The sequence below is a fragment of the Phodopus roborovskii genome, unplaced genomic scaffold, assembly GCF_943737965.1.
Source record: "Phodopus roborovskii unplaced genomic scaffold, PHOROB, whole genome shotgun sequence".
In the NCBI taxonomy this organism is placed as follows: domain Eukaryota; kingdom Metazoa; phylum Chordata; class Mammalia; order Rodentia; family Cricetidae; genus Phodopus; species Phodopus roborovskii.
In genome coordinates this window covers 1-23,515 of record NW_026126367.1, presented here as the reverse complement: position 1 = coordinate 23,515, position 23,515 = coordinate 1, and the positions used below count along the sequence as shown (strand labels likewise).

At 44.4% G+C, this 23,515-nt stretch overlaps 1 protein-coding gene across 1 annotated transcript; it reads left to right on the top strand.

Annotated features, from left to right (window-relative positions):
- Positions 1-14,526: 14,526 nt before the first annotated feature.
- On the top strand, positions 14,527-23,210 carry LOC127218706 (aldo-keto reductase family 1 member B7-like; the record flags this gene model as incomplete). Its single annotated transcript, XM_051179710.1, has 8 exons — positions 14,527-14,692; positions 17,216-17,383; positions 18,773-18,889; positions 19,947-20,024; positions 21,694-21,816; positions 22,083-22,189; positions 22,581-22,662; positions 23,127-23,210. Coding segments are annotated over exons 1-8 (825 nt in total), but the record flags the coding sequence as incomplete, so codon positions are not given.
- Between the last annotated feature and the right edge of the window lie 305 nt (positions 23,211-23,515).

Here is a 23,515-nt window from a genome sequence, read left to right as displayed (position 1 = left end):
CAAGTAAGGAGTCCAGTGACACTGGAGCTGAATGAGTGAGGTGTCATATCACTTCACCGCAGGAGACTCGTAACCCTGTGTACTAATAGCACAGAATATATTGAAGCCATCTCCTTTCTTTGCTTCCTCATAGTCAAACTATTCTCAAAAACTACGTGTTTAAAATTCCCTCACTGCCGTACATCCAGGCTAATAAGGGAAGCTGTGTCATACCACCAGTGTAAAATATCCAACAAACAACAGAACCATTTACCCCATCACCATTGGAGCTGGATTTCAGCAATGCCTGGTCTTTCGTGTGTGGACTCCGATATAGACACCATCTGTTTTCAGTGGCTCGAGGAGACTGCTGTAGCCAAGAATCCCATCAATGCTGATTTGAGTGAAACAGAAGCTGTTCCAGGAAATGTAGATAAGAGAGATGGTTCCCAGGTTAGCAGAAGAAAAGAAAAGAAAGGATGAGTAGAAGCCTTGGAAAGTCACTTATTTAGAGGCCAGCATGGGGCCTTGAGAAGGAGAAAGAAGGAAGGGCCACACGGCGTCCAGGCATACCAGGACCCAGAGTACACAGACCCCTTCTTATCACTCTTGCTGAGATCAGAGAGCTACTTGAGAAAAAAATGCATGAAAATAAATTCTGTGGCAGCATTACAAAACAGAGGGGTAAGTTTGCCAAGCAAACATTTTACTAGCTGTTCTTGAATATTTGTTAAAGTGTGTGGAGATGTGTTGCTATGATTGGTGTAATAAAAAGCTGGACTACCAATAGGTAGACAGGAGAGACAGGCAGGACTACCAGGCAGAGAGAGGAAAAGGAATCTAGACACGCAGGAGATAGCAGGAAACAGGAGGTGCAAGATGAGAATCATAATTTTTTTTCCTGTGGGAACAAAGGCTGTTCCTCTACATGGGAACAGCTCTGAGACTGGATGGGGATATGATAAATCTTGTTGTCTACAGAGTTGATTTATAAAGTTGACAGATGCCTTTTACCTGCTCAAATGTAAAACAAAATCATACATACTGCACATTCCATACTTGTGCTAAGGAAGATATGTACGTTACCTTTAAAACTTGGTGTGTTTTCTGTACAAAAGGACGAGATACCAATGAAGATAAATAGCTCAGGTGGTCCAACCTCTCAGAAGGCCTCTGATGCAGTTTCTTCAAAATTCTACATCCAAAACAACTTCAAAGCTGCTAGCTGAGATGGTCCAGCTTCCAGGAGCAGAGGTGTCTCACTATCATGAAAAGACTTATGTTATCAAAACATTTTAAATGCCATATTCTGTAGGTCATTGAAGTATTTAAAGAACATCTATTTTAAAATATTTCTGTTTGACCTTGAAAACATACCTAGCATGACTATAACTTTGTTATAGATGACCAACTACTAACAAGTCTTTCTTTATTTTCCTTAATTGCTTTCAAGGACTTAAACTTTGCACTTAAAATGATCCACATAGGTATAATATCTTAAATGAGAGTAGAAACATACATGCAGTATAACAAAAATGACCTCAAATTTGTATTAATATACAAAAAACATAAAAATAAAAATTCTGATATTAGTGGTTGTTCAAAAGTAGACTCAACAATCTATCCTTTTATCCCATCATTCTATACTCTGTCCTCCAATATCACCCTTCAGAAGGAGATTCCTGAATTTAATCCCTGAATTTATGTAGCTTTTTCCCCTGACCATGACCAATAACAACTGTAACCAACTCCCCTAAATAATGACAAACATCTATAACCCACCACATGACCAAAAGTCACCTACCCCACCACTTGGAAATATGGATATCATCTTCTCTAGACTGCTTTCTGTTGTTTGGGGACCCTGATAAAATTTGGATAGTGATCAAGTCCTGGGAAAGCTAGCTGTATTATTATTTTTGTTTGTTAGTTTAGTATCTGTGTGATAGGAAAGTATAGATCTTATCTGAAGTCTTAGCTAGCACCAGTTTACTTAAAAAAAAAAAAAAGGATGATGTGCATCAAAGAACCTCTATATGGAGTTTGCTTTCAATATGGCAAAGCTATCCAATTGGGCTAGATACTGCTCTTGCCTTGATTTCTGACAGTATGTTGTCTAAACTGGGCAAACCAGACATAAAAGAAGGCAACTGCCAAACTTTGCCAAGACAAGGTAAGACAGTCCTTCAAAATTCCTGCTTCACAGAAAAGTGTGTTAGATATTCTAGGCCTGTACGCTGAAGATGAATGCCCCAACATTGTAGAGGATCCCTTAGGTGAATGTCCAGGCAGTCAGCTGTCTCTGCCATTCCTGTAGTTTTAGAAGTTGTTTATTTTGCATGTCCTGTTTATTCAGGTTCTGTAAGGAGTACAGGTTTTTCCGCCTGCCGCCGCTGACCTCCTTCCACAGGTCACTTCCGCCCATCGCTCCACCCCCAAATGGGCATGGTCAGTGCCACAGAAGGACTATCTCACTACAGGGTACTATTACATCCTTCTTGGATCTTTGATGGGGTTGAAGATGAGATAATTATTCTTACAGTTTTCCTTATTACAAAACTCAGAAAAATAAACTTAAATAAGAGTAAAGTTTATAGGGTTGAGAAACATAAAAACTTAACTTTATTAAAAAGGCACTGATATGATAGATAATATTGTACTTTTTCTGAATTTGAAAAATACAAATAGAGTAGACATTGTGAATGTAATTCTTACCTGATAATTTTTCTTATGGTATATAGTTTTACTATGTTAGAGTTAAAACCTTTCCTTTTTATTTAGACAAAGGGGGTAAATGTTGTGGGATGTTTGTACACTGTGTGAAGATGTATTTGCTGTAATTGGTGTAATAAAAAGCTGACTGGCCAACAGCTAGGCAGGAGGTATAGCTGGGATTTCTGGGGACAGAAATGAAAGGAGGAGGAATCTATGTATACAGGAGAAGCCAGGGAAACAGGAGGTGCGAGATGGAAGAGAGGAAATGCCACATTATAGAATGCAGATTAATGTAAATGGGTTAATTTAAGTTATAAGAGCTAGTTAGAACAAGCTTAAGCTATAGGCCAAGTGTTCATAATTAATAAGTCTCTTTGTCATTGTTTGGGAGCTGGCTGGTGGGACACAGAAAAGACTTGTAACAACTACCTGGGCTATAGCTCTACTCCCTGAAGTTGAGATGTTAACATAAAATGCAATCACAGCCTGTAATGGCTAATATTGTCAACTAGAGCATCTGGGTTAAATGAAGAGACACACCTCTGGCATGCCTGTGATAAGTTATATAGAGTACCTTAATTAGGGTTAAAAGACCCACTCTAACTGGATGGCATCATTCAATGGGTTGGGGCCCTAGCTAGCTGAGTACAAACATTCAATTCTTTTTGCTCCTCGAGTTTGGAAGCAATGTGATCAGCTGCCTGAAATTCCCACCTTGTGTCTTCCCTGCATGATGGACAGTATTCCCTCAAACTGTGAGCCAAAATAAGCCCTTCTTCCCTTAAGGTGTTTCTGCCAGACATTTTGTAATAGCAATAAGAAACGTTACTATATTGTTAGTTTTCACTAACTTTTTTCTTCTAGACTTTGGACTCTTAACCAAGTAAATTTTATCATCAGATTGTTTTTTGAAAAAATAGACAAGGTTCTTTAAAATATAAACCAAGAGTATATTGGCAAATTCATGAAGCTAGAAGTATATAAACAAAGACTTTATTGAACACTCTAAGTTTGATTAAAAGCAGCAACAGCTTATTTAAATAAAATCCACCAAGAAGTGAGTGTCTTTCTAATCCTCAACTTTGTGATGTTTCGGCAACATCTTTTACCAAGAGAATGTGGAAGAAGTGATACTGCACATATCTGATGAACAGAGCCCTTGGAATTCTATTATTTCACAACTATGAATAAGTCCAAGCCAGCCTCCCAGAAGATAGAATAAAACACTTAGGAAAAGGAACCCCAGCCTTTTCTGAAATCCCAATTCAACCAACTAAAGCCAAACCCAAGAGGGACCTAACTGGTACCACGTACCAAACAATTCCAGCTCAAACCTTGAACCCATAAAACTCAAGCCAATGGTTGTTGTTACAATGAACTGACACCTTACCCTGAAGTTGCTAACTGATTACTCCCAACTACCCAATAACATAATTTTTGCTAACTCATATTTCTTGGCTAAAGAAAAAATATGAGCAAGAATGATACACCTGTCTTTACATTGTGACTCACAGAAGATTTCCATACTATAACATTTGCAGTGTCACGCCACCCAATGTGCACAGGGAATAGATTCAAGAGACTTTGTACTGTACTCTGGTGCCATAAATTGTGATATATGTGTGTATTATTAATGTTGAAGTAAATCATTTAATGATATATTATGATGAGGGTTAAGGTTTTCTACCTATGGGTGTAAAAACATCGTGTCAACACACGTCCATAAACAGTGTAATCAATCACACACCATCTGGGAATTAAAATCTGCTTCAAGATCTAACCCGAGTCAACTTATTAACAAATGAGATATTAACAAATATTAACAAATATATAAAAGGCAAAAAGAAGCATAAAAGAATAGAAAGAAACACATCACCTATGTGTCAGCCCCAAATAATGTCATACCCTGGCAACACCTACATTTCTTTCATGGGTTGATGACCACCCAAGTGTTATAACTAATTCAAGTCCAGACAGGACTTGTCCATTACTAAGCTGAATGCAGAATTGCAAACCTTAAAATCATGATTCTATTGTTCCCCTCTCCTCTGGATCTCTTTTCACACAGGAAACAACCAATAGGCCAGGAAAATCCCTTTGTTTTCTTTCTCCTAGTAACTGAGTTCCTATCTTCTTCAAGGAAGTCTAGCTTTCCAACATTCATCTACACTAAACTTGCTGACTCACTGTGATTAAACAGAAAAATTTCCATACTTTAGTCAAAAGTTCACAAACATGGATGAAACAGTCTGTGTTCCTCCAGAGGTAAGTGGAGAAGCAAAATACGGTATAATCGGGCTAGAGAGATGGCTCTGTGGTCAAGAGTGCTTTCTGCTCTTCCAGAGGACCCAAGCTCAGCTATCAACACTCATGTCTATAGTCTTACAACAACCTGAAACTCTAGCTCCAGGGTATTGGGATGCCTACTTCTGGCCTCTGCAGGTACTCACCCATAAATAAAAATAAAATAAAATATAAATATGATACAGAACATCAGTGGAACAATAATCTCAAGAAAATGACTTGTAAATTAAAATTCTGCCAGGCGTAATGGTGCATGCCTTTAACCCCAGCACTTGAGAGGCAGAGGCAGGTGAATATCTGTGAATCTGAGGCCAGTCTTGTCTATGAAGTGAGTTCCAGGACAGACAAGGCTATGAAGAGAGATCATGTCTTAAAAATAAATTCCCTTTTGCTTCTTGATATATAAAATCAAGGGGCTACTCTTTGAACAATCTGAAATTTAAGTTTCATCATAGATCAACTGTGATGGCTATTTTAATATTTCAAAGAGAGTTTTAATATCTTAATTACTTACTTTTTAAATTGTAATATTTTTAAGGGATAGTCTCAAGATTACCAAACTTCTGGAGGTCAGGCTGGTCTACAAAGTAAGTTCTGGGGTAGTTAGAGCTACATAGAAAGACTTTATCTCCGATAACAATAACAACAATAAAGTTTTTTTTAAGCTTCTGATTGAAAATTAAGAAATCCTACTTTTATCTTAGAATAACCTTTCTGGAGTCTGAAGAATTTACATGACTATTCTTTCTTCTAGAGTCAGATTCTCTCATCCCTGAACTGAATGAGGTGTCAGAGCATGGCCTGCCTATCTAGGGTTCTTTGTTAGATGCAGTGAGTTGATGTTATTAGATTTTGAAGGCTTGTAGTGTCTGGGATCTGCATGATGCTTTCAAGGATCTTAGGAAGCTTAAACTGTTTTCTGAAACTATGGTACTATTTTCTTCTACTCTTATTTTCCCAGAAGTGAATAATGGAGTTTCTTGTCAGAGCCAGGAGGAAGGCCACAAATTCAAGGCAATCTGATGTACCAAGTGAGTTCCGGCTATCCAGTTACCCACCACTATTGCATTTAGAAATAGACAAAGGCACAGCTTGCCTCCCGGCTTTGTCTGATGAGCTCCCCAGAACCTCACTTGCTAGCCTCATCCCAGTTATGCTCCAGGCCCACAGCTCTTCCACTAGCCTTCTCTGGTAAGCCAACCCTCACCAAAGAAGCTTCTTTTTGTAGCAGGTGGAACTTGCTACAAGTTATCAGAACGCAGAGAACAACTGAGAATCGGGTGCCAACCCCAGCTGATACATCTACAACTCAACCCATACCGCTAAAGCTCAGGGAAGATCTCAGAAGATGAGGTGGAAAGATTAAGAGGCTGCTGCAAGATGGTGTCTTCCAGACATGGCATGGAAGCTGTGCCCTTGAAATCTCAGCAACATGGTTGTTTAAACAGGACTTGTATAATGACGCCACCAGTCAGCATGCCAGCCTGAATGGGGAACTCTCTCAGAGCCTTACCCCTTAGATGAAATGCTACAGGAAATCAATGGTTGCTGAGAAAGGGAGAATCAGTCTTCTCCAGGGAAGAGCCCTCTAATAGATTATCCAGTCCCAAGTGGTCAGTCCTAAACACACATATGTATGAGCAACACTAAGTGGATGCAGTGAGATTATGTGTGTGTGTGTGTGTGTTTGTGTGTGTGTACATACACATATACATATGTATACATATTTAAAGAAAGGTCATGAATTTGAGAGGAAATGGGGATGGGAGGAGTTGGAGAGAGGAGAAAGGACGGTTGAGAATGACATAAATACAGTACTCAGGTGAAATTCTCAAAAAAAAAAAAAAAAAAAAACAAAGTTAAGAATAAACGGAGGTGGGGGAATCCAGTTCCAGCAGTCTTTAATAGAACCATATATCCAGACGTTAATACACAATGCTCTTCCAAAGGACTGGAGTTCAGTTCCCAGCGCTCAAATGAGGCAGCTCACCATCACCTGTAACTCCAGCTCTGGCTCCTTCAGCCACTTGTACCCATGTGAGCCTATCCCAACCTATGCACACAGATAAATTTATTAAGAAATAGCATACATTAACGGTTTTGTAAAAATGCAAACTAATGTCACCCAGCCTGAGTTTTTGTTTTGGAAAACATTGACATTTTATGTGAAAATTGTACATGTAGTGGTCTTCAGAGTCTCGGCAACATTGGGCCACCATGATATATATATATATATATATATATATATATATATATATATATATATTTATTATTATTATTTTTTTTAATGCTCTATGTTGGGGACCCAAGTGTCCTATTTGTACCTTCACATCATCACTAATGTCTCACACATCTTTCTTCTTCTTTACTTTTTAAACATACTGACTTATGGGACACAGAGTGAACTTTTTCCAGTCCTAGAGATTAAAGTTAGGTCCTTTGCTGTTGTGTGACACAACTTTTCCTGGGGGAATGCAGCACACACATCTATCTTCCCAACCCCACTTAGGGAACTCACGAAAGACCAAAGTACAGATACCACCAGAGTCCAGTTTGGCCAACCAGAGAGTTTTAGTGGGGTTACTTACAAAGAGTATGGGTGAGGAGTGACTTACAGTATCAGAAATGACTCAAAGACGGTTGCACCACAAAAGCCCACCTTAGCACAGGTGACAGCTCACAAGGTTGGGAACCTGGAGCGCACTGCACAGCCTGCAGGCTAGAGCATCCTTTCCTGTGTCTCTGTTGGTCTAAACCTCTTCCAGGAAGCTCTGCTGCTTTCTGCTTCTTCTAGGAAGCTGTTCTGGCTTCTTTGCAGCTTGGCTTCTCTGGGAGTCTTCTTGGCAGCTCTGTTCCTATTGCTAACTCTGTCAGGGTAAGGGCTAGTGAACCTGCTTTTGAGTTGTTGCCGGTTGTTGTTGTTTGTTTGTTTGTTTTTAAGCTTCCTTGCTTAAGGATGTCCTTGCAGGATGGAATGTTTCAGTCTCAGAGGAGGAAGCTCTAAAACAATATCCCTTTGCCAGGCTAGTCCTTTAAGGCTGAGCTTCTGCGACTTTTCCAAAATGATTTAAAGATTTTTGAGACAAGTCCTCACTACATTGCCACACTCAGCCTGCAGCTGACTTTCTCTGCAGTCCAGTGTGGCCTTGAACTTCATTCTTTTGAGGAAGTGACTAGCTCAGGCCAGCCTTGGACTGCCTAGTAACCAAAAATGACCTTGGCGTTTTAACCCTCCTGCATCACCCTTTTAAGTACATGGCATCATAGGTATTATCCATCACGAGTCTTTTGCTTTTCTGCTGTAATGCCAGGGTCATTCTCATTAACCAGTGGTCAGGCCACACAGTGCTTACTCAAGTAGAACACCACTGATCAGTGTTCTCTGGATTGGAAGGGGAAGCATGACCATGAGTCTTTCTAAGCAATGTCCTTAGTGAGTTTATCAGCTGGAGCATGATGCAGCTCTCTTCTGAGTTCTTAAAGAGAAGCTCCCAACAACTGTGTCCTAACAGTTACCTTTGTTTATGGATAAAATACATTTATTTAAATTTGCAATGAGCTTGTTTTACAAATCCCAGTTCCTTATCCTTTCCCTCCTCCCCATCCCTACTGCCAACCCTCATCCCATCCCCTTTCTGCTCCCTAGGGAGAGTGAGGCCTTCCATGGTGAATCTTCAAAGTCTGTCATATCATATGGAGCAGGGTCCAGGCCCTCCCCCGTATGTCTAGGCTGAGAGAGCATCCCTTTATGTGGGATGGGCTCCCAGAGTGCATTCGTATACTGGGGATAAATACTGATCCACTGCCAGAGGTCCCAGAGGCTGCCCAGTCCTCCTACCACTCATGTGCAGGGGATCTGGGTCAGTCCTATGTTGGTTTCAGCTATCAGACTGGAGCTGCTCTCTCGTCCCAAGCCTCTGCAAGGCACAGAAGTCCGTACCCACTTGTTCACTCTAGCTCTCAACAATTTTATCTTTCTTTTATTTACTAGTTCTGATCTACACCTTTCCCCCCAAGGAAGCTGCTGAGCAGCCCACATTGTCAGCCATCTGGACATGCCAGGATGGAGGATATGGAGGGATGACACACACTGATAACACCAGCATATATATGACAGTTTGGAGGATCTTTAGTTGCCAAGCTGAGAACATAGCAATTTCCAGAGTGGAACACGCAGTAAGATCCAGATTTTAAAAATAAGTAAGTGAAAGATAATAATTAAAAAAGAATTGTGGTGTAGAGAGGACATACATTCACAAGTTTCTGAATTGTCGTCTCTTACCCAATTTCACCACAATGCAAAGCAAGCTACCTAATGGAGAATTGTGTTGCCACAGCAGAGAACTTATAAAATACTTCGCCGAATGAAATAAGCAGATTTTCAGTCCTTTCAAAGCTGATGTTTTAGCCCTTTAATCTAACCCCCTCAAATCAATTTGGGGCTACAATAAATATGACAAATACATACTGTAAGTATTCAGGCATTATGCTGGCCTGCCCATCACCTGACAGAATACACTGGGGAAGGTGCCCTGGTCAGCCCAGGTGCAAAGGACCCCTTTAAAAGAAAGACCCCCGCCTACTTATGCTCTATTTCCTGCTATTCCCCTGGGGGCAAACACGACTTTTCCTGTCTCCCTCTTCTCTTCCCCTCTCTCTCTGTCTCATTGTCTCTTTACTCCCCTAATAAAACTTCTCACTAAGCTCTGTCTGCCAGTCATGTTTGTCATGTATCCCCCCCCCCCATGGAATGCACCAAGGTTTCCCACATGCTTTACTGTAACACACACTGCCCCAAGTGAGCCTCACGAGTTCTTCACCATATCCATCACCCCACTGGGTATCCAGACTACCACAGCCTCCTTCACGGTCTAGCCTGGTGAGCACGCTGACCTCCTTACATACTCCTTTCCCACATCCAGCACTCCACTCTAGCCTGGCTTCAGTCTTCGCTCCAGAGCAGCTCTACGCTTGGGCCAGGAACCTTCCCCCCATCTCCCAAACCACAGGACCTTCCCATGTCACATCCAACCTTTTCAATCAGACCTATCTACCCCATACTCCTGGCCTGAACCAGGAGACACATCCTACATGACAGCCTCTGTTTACCAGGCTCCATCGCATCTAAACCATTTCCTGCCTTGAGTTGTAGCTGACTTTAATCGGGTCAGGACTGGTCTGTCACTAAACTGAATCTAAAACTTCAGCATCTGCTGTTGCCTTCCCCTCTGGATCTCATCTCTCACAGGAAACAGCCAACAGGCAAAAGAGGCTATCTTTTTTTTTTTTTTTTCTTTCACCCACAAAGCTAAAGTTCCTGTTTACATTAAGGACATCTAGCTTTCTAGCACTCAACTACACAGAATTTGCTGACTCACGGTGAGCCAGCAGAGAAAATATGTTACTCAAAGTCCACAAGCGCTGAGGAAACTTCTTTGCCTTTCTAGAGGTAAGTGAACAAACACACACTGGGCTCACGCAGACAACGGGACAGCAGGTAGATAGAGCTTGAAGGGAAGGAACCTTGCCTGGATTCCATGGCACAGGAGAGGGCGGCCGAGGCTGGGGACAAACACCCAGGCAGACAGAGCTTAGCGAGGAGTTTTATTAGAAAGGGCAGGCGGGGGAGGGGAGGAAAGAGAAAAGAGGGAAAGAGACACAGAGATATAAAGAGAGGACAGAAGAGAAGAGGGAGACAGGAAAAGTCCTGGCTGCCCCAGGAGAACGGAGGGGAAGAGAGGAGAGCAGAAACAGAGAGGGCAGAAGGGGGGGGGGTCTTGTTTTTTCTTTCTTTCTTTCTTTTTTTAAGAACTCATACAATTGGGACTGAACAGTGGTAGGGATGGGTACAGAAGGCATCGGAGGGCTGGGAACGGGGAGCAGACTCGATCAAAACAAATTATGTGCATGTACAGATTTCTCAAGCAATAATTAATAAATAAATAAATAAATAAATAAATAAAGCCAGGTGGTGGTGGTGCACACCTTTAGCCCCAGCACTCAGGAGGCAGAGGCCGGTGGATCTCTGTGAATTCAAGGCCAGCTTGATCTACACATTGAATTCCAGGACAGCTAGGGCTGTTATACAGAGAAACTCTGTCTTGCAAAACCAAAATCCAAACCAAAACAACAACAACAACAAACAAACAAACAATAAAACAAAAATGAAGCATGACCCGTGCTTAGAATCCCAGAACTCAGAGGCTAGAGGCAGGAAGGTCAGCAGATAAAAGTCCAACCTTGGCTACATAGTGAGTTAGAGGACTGGCATCCACATTTCTCATGAAGAGGCGGGGGAGGGGGTGGAGGTGGGAATTGGGGGGTGGGGGACTGGGGGAAGAGTAGAGTAGGGGGCAGCTAAGATGGCAGGTGCTTGAGGAGTAGGCACAAATCCCCAGCTTGATTATTAGTACCCTTAGGTCTCAAATGGCTGAGGTGCCTATTTAACATACATACCAAAGCAGACCAGGCCACCGGGTTCTCCCAGCATCCCTCGGTCACTAACCGTTACAGGATATGGGTGGCCTACCTCCCCCCCCCCACACACACACACACTCTTGCCCTGCTCTCTACCTCCACTCTCCAGCCCAGAGGTTGGACTGCCCTCCCCCCTTCCCTAAATAACCCAACCATTGTGGTTCCCTGGCCTTTCCATCCCCCCTTTACCCTCTGTCTCCTCTCCCCCCTCCCCCCATCTTCTCACATGGCTCCGGGTCATGTCCACTCAGGACTCTCCCTGATGTCCCTGCTTCTTACTATGCTCTCCCTTTTAGCTACAATAAACCTTCTCCTCCACCATACCTAGGAGCAGTCACATCCCTGTCCCTTTTATTTTATTTTTTCAATCGTCTGGGAGTGCCATAAGTGAGTTCCCTCCCCAGGAACCTGGCCCCTGGGAACCAAGCTGCTGGCCTGACTCCACTCCTAAGGTATGGAGGAGGGGTCATTTGTTTCTGCTGGCTTTTGCCGGCCACAGAATTGGATTCTTGAGCCTGCCTCTTTTTCCTTAGCTAATGGCCCACCTCTCCCGGCATACTCAGTAGGTAGCCTCTCTCTGGCTCCTGGCTCCCTTTGGGGCACCCGCCACGTGGGCGTATTCCTGCTACACCTTCTGGGGCCACACCACTTGGGCAATTATACTTACTGAGACACTTGGTTCTCCTACTGGGACCCTCTCTTTTCCTAAAGCCTCTCACAGTGCACCTCCACAGCTGTTTCCTCCTCTGCCTGTTCTAACCACTTGCCTCTCCCCTCTCCAGGCAAAGAGTCCCTACAGAGCGCGCTGCTTTCCTAGTGAAAGCCGCACACCCGCCAATGTGCCAGGAAGCTTCCTCTCACTTGATTGGCCCCTATCACATGGAAAGGGACGCCTCTCCTCTGTGATTTCTCCCGGACTGGAAAGCCCAGGATGGAAATTCTTGTCACACTTTGTGGGAGAAGCTAGGGAAGTGAGGCTGAGGAGCCATGCCAGGGCTGCCAAGGGCTTCCCACCCGCCCGCTCAGGGGCCAGCCACAGCAGCAGGCACCCTGCGGGGCAACCTGAGAAAGTCACCAGTCCTCAGCCATGGCCGTGGTAGGACTGAAACCCTGTGGCCCTGGAACCTCTTAGGGCTCACTGATAAGTCAGAGCCTCACCTGTGGAGCAGAATAAACAGGCCTGGAAAACGGAGAGGGAGGAGGGAGTAGCAAAGGATCCAGGGCAACAAGCCATCAGTTAGTTCATTGTGCCTGAAACAGAAAGAAATGGCTTTCTCTCCAGTAAACAGGCCAGGGGCTGTTGACATTATGGGGTATGGCTGTGGTTTCTTGCAAAGGGAGTGGGAATGCCTGGCCTCTGCTCAGAGGATTACAGCAGCCTGGTCTCTGTGGAGAACTATTGCATGGGTGGTAACTGTCCACCAACATGCCAGTAATGAAAAGGAGTCTTGAAATGAGCTTGGCAAAACGCTCCGTGACCCTGTTGGGAACGGGCAAAAGTCACGCTTCAGACTCCATTTTACTTGTAGGGTGAAACAAAGTTCAGGTTCCCAAGCCCTAGGGCAGCTGGGAACTTTCCGTAGCTGACCCACCTCCTCTCTAAACCATAGACATACTCATTATGCATCTTTAGCTCTCTAGAAATGAAATGGCTGTTCCTAATGACAGAAGGGACAAATGAATCTGATTGGTTGCACTAGGTTTCCACATCACCCCCCAAATGCCCCTCAGTTCCAATCCTCTCTCCTGGTACTATTCCCTTCACCCATGTGTGCATAATCCCCCATTCTCATCCTCACGAGCATCCAGTATACCCACAAAATCTATTCTAGTTTTCCTTCCCAGGAAGATGTATGTATTTCCCCGTGGGCCCTCCTTGTTTCTTAGCCTCTCTGGGCCTGTGGATTGTAGCATGATTATCCTTTACTCAACAGATAATGTCTACTTATGACTGAGTACCTACCATGTTTGTGTTTCTGGGTGCAGGTTACCTCATTCAGGATGATTTTTTTCTAGTTCCATCCATTTGCCTGCAATTTTATGATGTCACTGTTTCTTTTTCTTTCTTTCTTTCCCTTTTTAAAAATTGTTGTTTTGTTCTTTGTTTTTTGAAGACAGGGTTTCTTTGTGGCTTTGGAGCCAGTCCTGGAACTTGCTCTTATAGACCAGGCTGGCCTCTAACTCACAGAGATCCACCTGCATCTGCTGAGATTAAAGGGGTGCGCCACCACCGCCCAGCTTGACGTCATTGTTTCTAATAGCTGAGTAATATTCCATTGCATAAATGTACCACATTTTCTTTATCCATTCCTCTGTTGAGGGACATCTAGGTTGTTTCCAGTTTCTGGCTATTACAAATAATGCTGCAATGAACATAACTGAGCAAGGGTCCTTGTGGTAGGATGGAGTGTCCTTTGGGTGTATATCCAAGAGTGGTCTTGAGATAGATGGATTCCCAATTTTTGCTCACAGAAAATTTTGCTCACAATCAGGCAGAATTGCATGAATACAAATTAGATCACTGACATTTGCAGAACCACATCCTGACACAAAGGCTACCATGACCTTACATAAATAAAAAAAAAAAAAAAAAAAAAAAAAAAAAAAAAAAAAGAAAGAAAGAAAGAAAAGAAAGAACACACACAAACCAAGAAAGACCTTTTTACTAGGTCATATGCCAGTTTATAGCCCCTTGTTTATTATTCTGTGGCCAACCACAGTTGTTTCAAAATAGTTATGTTAAGATGTCTCAGTTTGCCTTGACATTTTCCCTTGCCTCAAACTGCTTGAATACCCACTCAGTTCACTAGAGTTATATCCACTCCCATGGCAATATCTCTTTGCAAATAAACTTCCCATTTATTTATTTGGGTGAACCTTTTACCCTTGTTACTTAGGTTCACAAACCTCTGAGATACACTCCCACACTAAATCAGGCATTTTCCACCAAGGATACTTTGAACTGTGAGGAGTTTTACCTTTGTTCACACCAGTCAGTCCTTTAAAAATTGAAATGGCCTTCCTGTTCTAATGCTCCAATACTGGCTACTTGCCAGTGCAGTAAGAGCCCGCCTCCTTATCCAGGACATAAAACCTCCCCCAGCAGGCAGGCATTCATCTGCTCTCTCTCAGAAAAGTCTCTGCAGGAGCCATGGCTACGTTTGTGGAGCTCAGTACCAAAGCCAAGATGCCCATTGTGGGCCTGGGCACCTGGAAGGTGAGTGCATGGTCTTGGGGGTGGGCTTGGCATGTTCCCCTTCATTGCATAGCATCTGTGTTGGGTCTGGAAGCCCAGAGCTGTCACCCAATTCTTTCATTTGGAGCTTATTTGGATTGCAAATTTCCTCTTAGAACTTTGAGCCTTTCCCAGAATTGGCTGGCAACTATCAGGCTTCAAGCTGGTACTATACTTTGGGAAGAAAATGGTTTTCGGGGTAGATATTTTCTCAGAGATCTTTTCCTTGGGACACAGAGGCTCTCTGTTGGATTGTTACTGGCTGAGTGACAGAGAGGAGAGAGTTCTGAACTGCTCATAATACAAGACTCTATGCAGGCATCCCAGTGGTTGGGGGCTTGGGGATAGGCAGTCTCAAACCCCAGCCCAGGCTACTGAACCGGAACCTACTCTTCTCCAAGACTCCATGTGACTCCCTGACACAGTAAAATCTGAGCAGCCTGAGGACTACAGAGCCTGGGCCAGGAGGGGCATCAGCTCAGGTTCTGTCCTGACTGTGTTAATCTCTCCTGGCAAGTTGTTCCATGACCCATCCCAGTGTCCAGTGAAGTCAGTTTCTCAGCCTCTCTTGGGACAAGGCTGACATCTTGTAGCTGCTCCCTTCTGACTTCGCCCTTAGTGATAACACTACAATAGCCAGCTCAGTTTACAGGAGCTGTTTTTAATTTAGAGTTTGATTTCTCGAGACAGGGTTTCATCCTGTAACCTAAACTGGCCCCAAAGAAACTTGGGGTAACCCTCCTGCCTCAGCTTTTTGGATGCTGGGATTATAGATATAAACCTTCATCCCTGGATCATGAGCTATTTGGGAACCCTTCTCTCCTGACTCAGACTTATCTCCAGTCCTCCTCCTCTGTTTCTGTTTTCTTCTTCACACAGATCCCTCTTTGGTTTGGTGCTAGATTGAAATCTCCCCCTAGAACAGCAAGACTTGCAAATAAATTACAAATTTCACATTCCATCACGGTAACAAATAATCACGAACCTCCAGGGAATCTACTTGCCCTGAATAAATTTAGAAGAGATGAACATTCAGAATTTCACAAGCGTTGTAAATATTGTGAGGGAGTTGTTTTCAAAGGGAGGAGATGGTGCTGTGGAATAATCCTTCTGTTCATGGTAAGGATGGGTTCCTTTCATTGTTAATTAAAAAAAAAATGAGTGGCCAATGGCTAGGCAGGTTTAGGGGCAGAGAGAATGCTGGGAGGAAGAATTGAAATGGCTTAATTCAAGTTGCAAGAGCTGGCTGTAAAAAAGTCTCAACTATCAGCCCAGATTTATAATTAGTAATAAGTTTCTGTGTGATTGTCTGGGAGCAGCTAGTGGGATAGAAACCTCTGTCTGTAAGATGGTGCAGCTGTAGGACTCTGCCTATCAGTGAACATGCAGGAGGGGTGGGGCTTTGAACCTGGACCCCAGTGCTTTTGAGTTTCTGGCTATACCCGTGATGGTATAACTGATCTCTCCTTTATGTGCATCTCAAAGTCTGATACTTACAAAGAATTTTCAGATTTTTTGATCGGTGCTATTTTTATTGTTTGAGAGTCTTATGTGGCCCAAGTTGGGCCCAACTCATTACGTGGCAAAGACTGGCCTTGAACTCCTGATTCCTCTACCTCCCAAATGTTAAGGTTACAAACATGGGCCCCCACATCCAGCAGGATGATGCTTTGTTTTGAATGAGAGGGCAGTGTGCCCCAATCTGGCCTCAGAGTCATTACCCTCTGCCTCCGTGCCTCTCGTGGTGGGATTACAGGCACCCAACACTGCGTGAGTGCCCAGTGCTTGTTTTCCTCTGCCAGTGTCTGGCTTGGCTAGGTTAGATCAGAAAGTGATATTTCTAATGTTCCCTTTTCTCCCTTTGTCTTCTTTTTCTTATCAGTGGTGGGAAATTGAATATTATAAAGTTTCCTATCTGTTCCTTTTCTGAAGCATTAAGTAAGTATTGGTTACATCAACCCAGCCTTACTAAGTGCTAGGTGATATGCTAAAAAGTTCAGTCTTATGGCAAACAAACAACACAAACGTCTCAAGAGGCAGGCCCAATACTGTTGTTGTAATTTGTTGTCGAGGTTTTTAGAAGCTGAGCAATCTGCTCAGCCGTATACTGTATCATGGCAGAGCAGACTAGTTTGCAATGACTATTTTGAGGTCCTTCGAACAGTCTGGAGTCTGAAAATCCTTCTTGGTCCCTTCAGAATGTAGTTTTCAGCCTGGCCTTCAACAAGTTGCAAGGGGAGCCATCCATCACTCTCAGAAACTGGAGATCAGTCTGGATTAGCAGACAACTAACAGTTAACTGGAATAGGACATGGGTGATAATCATTACAATGACATGTGTATTAAGAGAGTGATGAAACCCATCACTTGTATGGTAACCTAAAAATGAAATGCCCACTTGGAATTAAGACCCCAGCAAGGGTGTGGATTTGAGAATATGGACTATGTGGACCCTCTAAGAGGCAACGGGCCTTGGGACTATCTGTCTTTTCCATTGTCTTTCAGTCTCCACCAGGCAAAGTCAAGGAAGCTGTGAAGGCCGCCATCGATGCTGGTTATCGCCACATTGACTGTGCCTACGCCTATCAGAATGAGAGTGAAGTAGGGGAAGCCATCCAAGAGAAGATCAGAGACAGGACTGTGAAGCGGGAGGACCTCTTCATCGTCAGCAAAGTACGAAGGCTCGATGGCCAGCTTGGCGGGCAGGACTTCAAAGCAGGCGAAAGCTGTGTGTGGCCAGCTTCAAGAGCTTATCAGCTGTTCCTCTGCACCTGCTTGACTCCTAACCCTTTCCCCTCTGTCTTATACTATCTCTATACAGACTTTCACACACAGACACGCCCGCTGTTGGAGTGGTCACACCTGTATATACTCATTGTCACTCTTCACGGGGCCTCACCAGCCTGGGGATAAGGAAGTAAATACTAAAAGGGCCCGCTGCACCTAATGGCATCCTAATGCTTGAATTTTAAGAACCACCCAAAAACTCCTGCCCTCTGAGATGTGAGAGCCAAGGAAAGGCATAGCACAGGAAGACAAAATTTTAGTCAGTGGCCGGCCAACTGTGTTAAACGACCAAAGAAACAAAGAGAATACCAAGGGCATGGAAGACTTAGGAAACGGTCTTGACTTGATGAGAGCTGGTGACCTATTTGTTCAGTTTCACACGAGGAACGGACAGCTGGAGTGACTGTTTCACAGAGCACAGGGGACTTGGGCTCCAGGTTCTCCCCATATCCTTCAGGCCCTACCTGTTACAGAGTATGGCTGGCACACCCTGTCCTCTACTCCTGAACTCTCCAGCCCAGGGGCTGGGCTGCCCTTGCCCCAGAGGCTCTTCCCATATAATGCAGACATTTTGGTTACCTGCCCCTATTTGAACCTTTGGTCTCCAGGCTGCTGCGCCTCCTTCCTCCTCTTCCTTCACCCTCCTCCCAGTGCCCAGCTCAGCCTGGTCATGTCCACTCTCTCTCAGATGTCCCTCCTCTATCTATTCTTTCCCTTTTATCTACAATAAACTTCCTCCTCCATCATACCTAAGAGTAGTCCGTCCTTTGCTTGCTTTCTTTCTTATTTATTTATTTTTCATTCACCACTGGATTGCATTTCTAGCTAATTTCATTGTAAGTGAATGACCTGTCCCAGGATTTAGAAACCACGAAAGGGGAAGAGTGACTGTGGTGTGTGTGGCCCTTTCCTCCAAATTCCCCCTTTTTTTAAAAAAAAAATTAATTTTTATTTAAATTAAAAAGTACCTTATTTTACATACCAATCCTTCCCATTTTACCATTCCCCCAACAATCCCCCCATCCCACTCCCATCCACTCTCAGGGAGAATGAGACCTCACATTCTGGATCATCAAAGTGTGTCACATCATTTGGGGGCAGGGCCTAGGCCCTCCCTCATGTATCTAGGCTGAGACAGTATCCCTCCATGGGGAACGGGCTCGCAAAGTCCATTCGTGCACCAGGGATAAATACTGGTCCCACTGCCAGAGGCCCCATAGACTGCCCAGGCCAACCACCTCCAAATTCCTAATGCCCTCTTATCACACCCTACAGCTGTGGCCCACCTTCTTTGAGAAAAGCCTGGTGAAGAAATGCTTCCAGAAAACCCTCTCGGATCTGAAACTGGACTATCTGGACCTGTATCTAGTTCACTGGCCACAGGGGTTCCAGGTTAGAGCTGCTCTTTGCCTCATCTCTACTTTCTGGGAGTTGCCACAAAAACAACTATTGAGCCAAGACTGTGACACTTGGCAGGGACCAAGTAGGAGATCTTTTTTATTTATTGATTTTCTGGGCATGGGTGCTTTGGCTACATGTATGTATGTGCACCAGGTCCCTGAGTCCTGGAGCTATGGATGGTTGTAAACCACCATGTGGGTGCTGGGAACCCAACCCAGGTCCTCTGCAAGAGCAATACGTACTCTTTTTTTTTTTTCCTGCTGAGCCATCTCTCTAGTTCCCAGAAGATCTTGAGCAGAGCAGAGGGGGGAAAAAGAGCCTGGTGTGGAGTGGAGACTGGGGCAACAGGTGGTACTTGCTCAGCCTCATGCTGGGTTTTATGCAACTGTGTTTGAAGAAACAGCAATTTCTGCTAGCTCAGATAGATTGCAGTCATCTCCCTGTTGACTCCATGCTCAGGAGTGCCCTGGGTAAGATGTCTTGGGATACTCTTGCATAAGTCCCTGTAAATCAAAATATGCCAGGGGAGAGACCTCCACAATATGGTGGTAATGGCAGTTAGGCAGTCTACCCCAAAGAAGCGCTCTACAGTGTCTAGGGCTCTGCTTCCAAGAGTTGGAGGGATGTGCCCTCATGAACAGCTACAGTGACAGTGGCATGGTCTCCAACACTCAAGCCTTCTGAAGGTGGCGAAGTCAAAGTCAAAAGCTGACTCCTCATTTCTCCCAGATAACCATACTCTCCTGATAGAACTTTTGTCTAGCAACTTTGAAATTAAAATTCCTCCAAGTTTATACTGGTTAATTTCTAAGGTGATAATGATGACTTTTATAATATACTAATGGATCTGGAGGCCAGAAATAGGGGGCTCACATCCCATGGTAGATTGGTACAGAAATTGATTGAGGGTTACTGTTTTTATGTGAGTGTTCCAGAGTTTGAGCAAATGCTATGCAGACATGGGCATTTCCTAATGCACTGTCCTGAGACATCTCTTCACAGGTATCTAAATGCAGATTCCAGTGAGCTTTTTGTTTTTTATTTACAGGCTGGGAATGAGATATTCCCCACAGATAGTAAAGGCAAACCTCTCATGAGTAAATCCACATTCTTGGATGCCTGGGAGGTAGGTTTTAACTTGTTTCAAGGGTGTTCGGAGCTAATGTCTTCTGTCAGGTCACCTTGAGACTTCATGCTGGTGTGAAAAGACTCTAGTGCTTTGTATACAACTTCAGGACCATTATTCTCCCATGTCCCCCGCCCCTTTAATGTGTGTGCAGAGGTACTTGGAAAGTCAGAGGACAGAAGTAGGTTGATTCCTTCTAGCAAGCAGGTTCCAGGGATAAAGTACAAACCTCGGGGAACAGAATCCAAAAGAGGGGAAGAGTAATAAATGAGTGTAAGGAGGGCAAGATGGGCCATACAACCTACCCAAACTTGACCCAGGACACAGAAGACCATTCACCGTACCTCCCTGCCCACTGGACTTTCTTGTCTCATCAATATTCAGCTGCCCTGACTAGTAAAATCTGTCCTCATCCATGCATGACTAGTAAAATCTGTCCTCACCCATGCATGCTGTGGTCTTCAACTCTGTCTACTAAATCTCCAGGAAGAGTTCCGGGAAATCTTGAGAAGCCAGGGGGTGAAACCCACACATCCATTTCCTTTATCGCCTTCAGAAGGTGCAAGGAGCAGCCAAAGACGAGACACCATGTGTCAGCTGAGCACACCTTGCTTGTCCCTGCCTCTAAGCCCTTGCTCCTCCTTCCCCCAACCTGTTCATGTTTTCACTACCTTCCTTCATGTTGTTTTGTTCTCAGGCCCAATTTAACAGTCCCCTGGGATCAGAGAATCTCATCCTTACCCTCCTCATCCCTGTGCTATCTGAACTGTCAAACAAGCCGTGGTAGCGTAGCCCTGAGGCTGATGGCTCAGGGACTGAAACCCTAGTACATGAACGGGGCTGTTAGAACCCCAAGCAGGAAGTAACACACTGTATATGTTTCCATTCTGGAAACAGAATATAAACAAGAACTTAGACTGAAGGGATTGAAAATTCACGTTTAATGTGTTTCAGATCAGATAATTAGCTTTGAGAAGTTTAAAACAAGCTTGTTGTATTTAGGTAATAAAGAAACCCTAGATCCTCAGGTTGATGCAACAGGGTTGGACAAATCGCCAGTGGTACAGACGTCAGGCCACCCATGTCTAGACTGGATGTCACGGCCCATTTATCTGCAAGGTTTCCTTACTGCGCACTTGTAATCACAGCTAGCTATGTTAGAGGCTAAGGCAGGATGATCAAATCCTGCCTGGACTGCGGAGTAAGTTCAAGGCCAGCCTGTCTAACTTAGAGAGAGCCTACCCCAAAATCGAAAAGTGAAAAGGGTATAGAAACTAGAGATGCAGCTCAGTGGGCAGACACTTCTCTAACACAGGAGGGGCCACCAACTCAGTCCCTAACACCACAATATAAAATAGCCATCATTCCTTTCCTCACATCGTGGGCCATTTCCTGGATAACCCATGTCACTCTGTTTCAGTCACTCTGGCCTAAGAGCAGATAGCAAATAAAACCTCCACTTTCCTTTCTTGGTTACTTACACTGATCTGGGGAGGGCTAGAAGGGCTAGAACCAGCCAGGGAGTACACCACAGTCTAGCTGGAAATTCCCTTTAGTCCTTCACTTAACCTTGCCATGCAGGAGCCATTCCTGGTATCCAAGGACTCAGCCAAACCAGCATCCCTGTATCCTCCTACAACCATCTAACCAGTATCCCTTCCTGTGACAGGGCATGGAGGAACTGGTGGACGAGGGGCTGGTGAGAGCCCTGGGTGTCTCCAACTTCAACCACCTGCAGATCGAAAGGCTCCTGAACAAGCCCGGACTCAAGCATAAGCCAGCGGTTAACCAGGTAAGTTGGCTTAGGTGAAGGCCCCCGCTCTGGGACTGCCTCACCTTGGGAGGCAATGTCCATACTCTCTACTGAGCCTCGTCTCTGAGGTCTGTGTTCAGGATGCGCAAGCAGATGGGAGGCAGATTGGGTCCAATTCGCGTAGTCTGTCAATGATTTGTGTTTGGCCTTTGTTTGTTTGTGTTTTCTTGTGTGGAAGAGTTCTTTTGAGCCACTCAGAAAGCAGGCCTACTTCCCATGACGGATGGAGGTGTTTTCTCTTGCAGATCGAGTGTCACCCATACCTAACCCAGGAGAAACTGATCCAGTACTGTCACTCCAAGGGCATTGGCATCACAGCTTACAGCCCCCTGGGCTCTCCAGACAGACCTTAGTAAGGCCTCAGAGCGGTGGCTCCTTCTTTTATCACTTAAAATTAGCATTTCACAACTTATCACTATTAGTATACATTTTCAAGGCAGGAGGCAAAACGTTATCAATGGCAATGTGTCTGGCAACCTAATTGAGACAGTAAAAATGTTACTGTGTCTGGTCCCCTGGAATACTCCACTTTCTGCCATCCAGCCATGGGGCTAAAACTCTAGAGCCTATGCATGAACCCAGGGAAAGACACAAAATTTGCAGTCACCCCACCTGCCCTGCAGAGGAAAAGCCTGCAATGCCCACCTTGACTCTGAGCTGGAACCGATACTCGCTGACGATGCTGCTCACTGACATGGAGCTGTCCATGGTGGTTTTCACTCCAGTCATATTTCTTCCTCTAGTGCCAAGCCAGACGACCCTGTAGTACTGGAGATTCCCAAGATCAAGGAGATTGCTGCAAAGCACAAGAAAACAGTAGCTCAGGTAACATGAAGTGTTTTTTTTTTTTTTCTTTTAACCACAAGCCAATTTATTGTAGTCATGTATTTAACTGTTGCTTGCTTTTAATCCCTTGGAGAGGGACAAAGGGGGATAATGAGCCCATTGGAAGTTCCGGAAACTAATTCCAGTATCGGTGAAGCAAGGACGGCCTCTGTCCATCAGCTTCCTGCCAAGCTCTCAGGTTTTGGGTTCAGGTTCCAATTGTATAGGGTCTCAGCCTACAACAGGCCATCCTCCTCATTCCTAACTAGGAAAATCATAGCGTGTTGTTTCTGAATCGAGGGACATAGGAAGGGAACTGGTAAATGTCCCTCCTGATACTGAGGTAGGTGCCTGGTTAGTATTAATTGTTGTAAAGCCATAGGGATCTACTTAGTTGTCATTTCACCCCGAAGGAGGTGCTCCTGTAGGAAAATGGACACATGCCTCTCCTTCGTCCTCTACAGGTTCTGATTCGGTTCCACATCCAGAGGGATGTGGTGGTCATCCCCAAGTCTGTGACGCCCTCCCGCATACTTGAGAACTTTCAGGTGAGGCGTGGTCAATCAGCTGATAGTTTTCAGATGGCAGGAGGGTCTCATCCCATTCCATCATTGCCAGCATGTCTTCCCTTGTTCCAATACTTTTATCAACTCCTAGGCCAGAGAGCTGCACGGTCACCAGTGGGTCACAGATGGATGGGCAGCCACCATCGCCCAGTCAGGACTGGTCACAGCTCTGCCTTTCACCACTGAGCCTGCCACTGCAAACCATTGAGTACATAGGTCATATGCCAGTCACTGCACACATTTAGTAGATATGAAGTCTGGACTTGAAAAACTGTCCTTCTGAGATG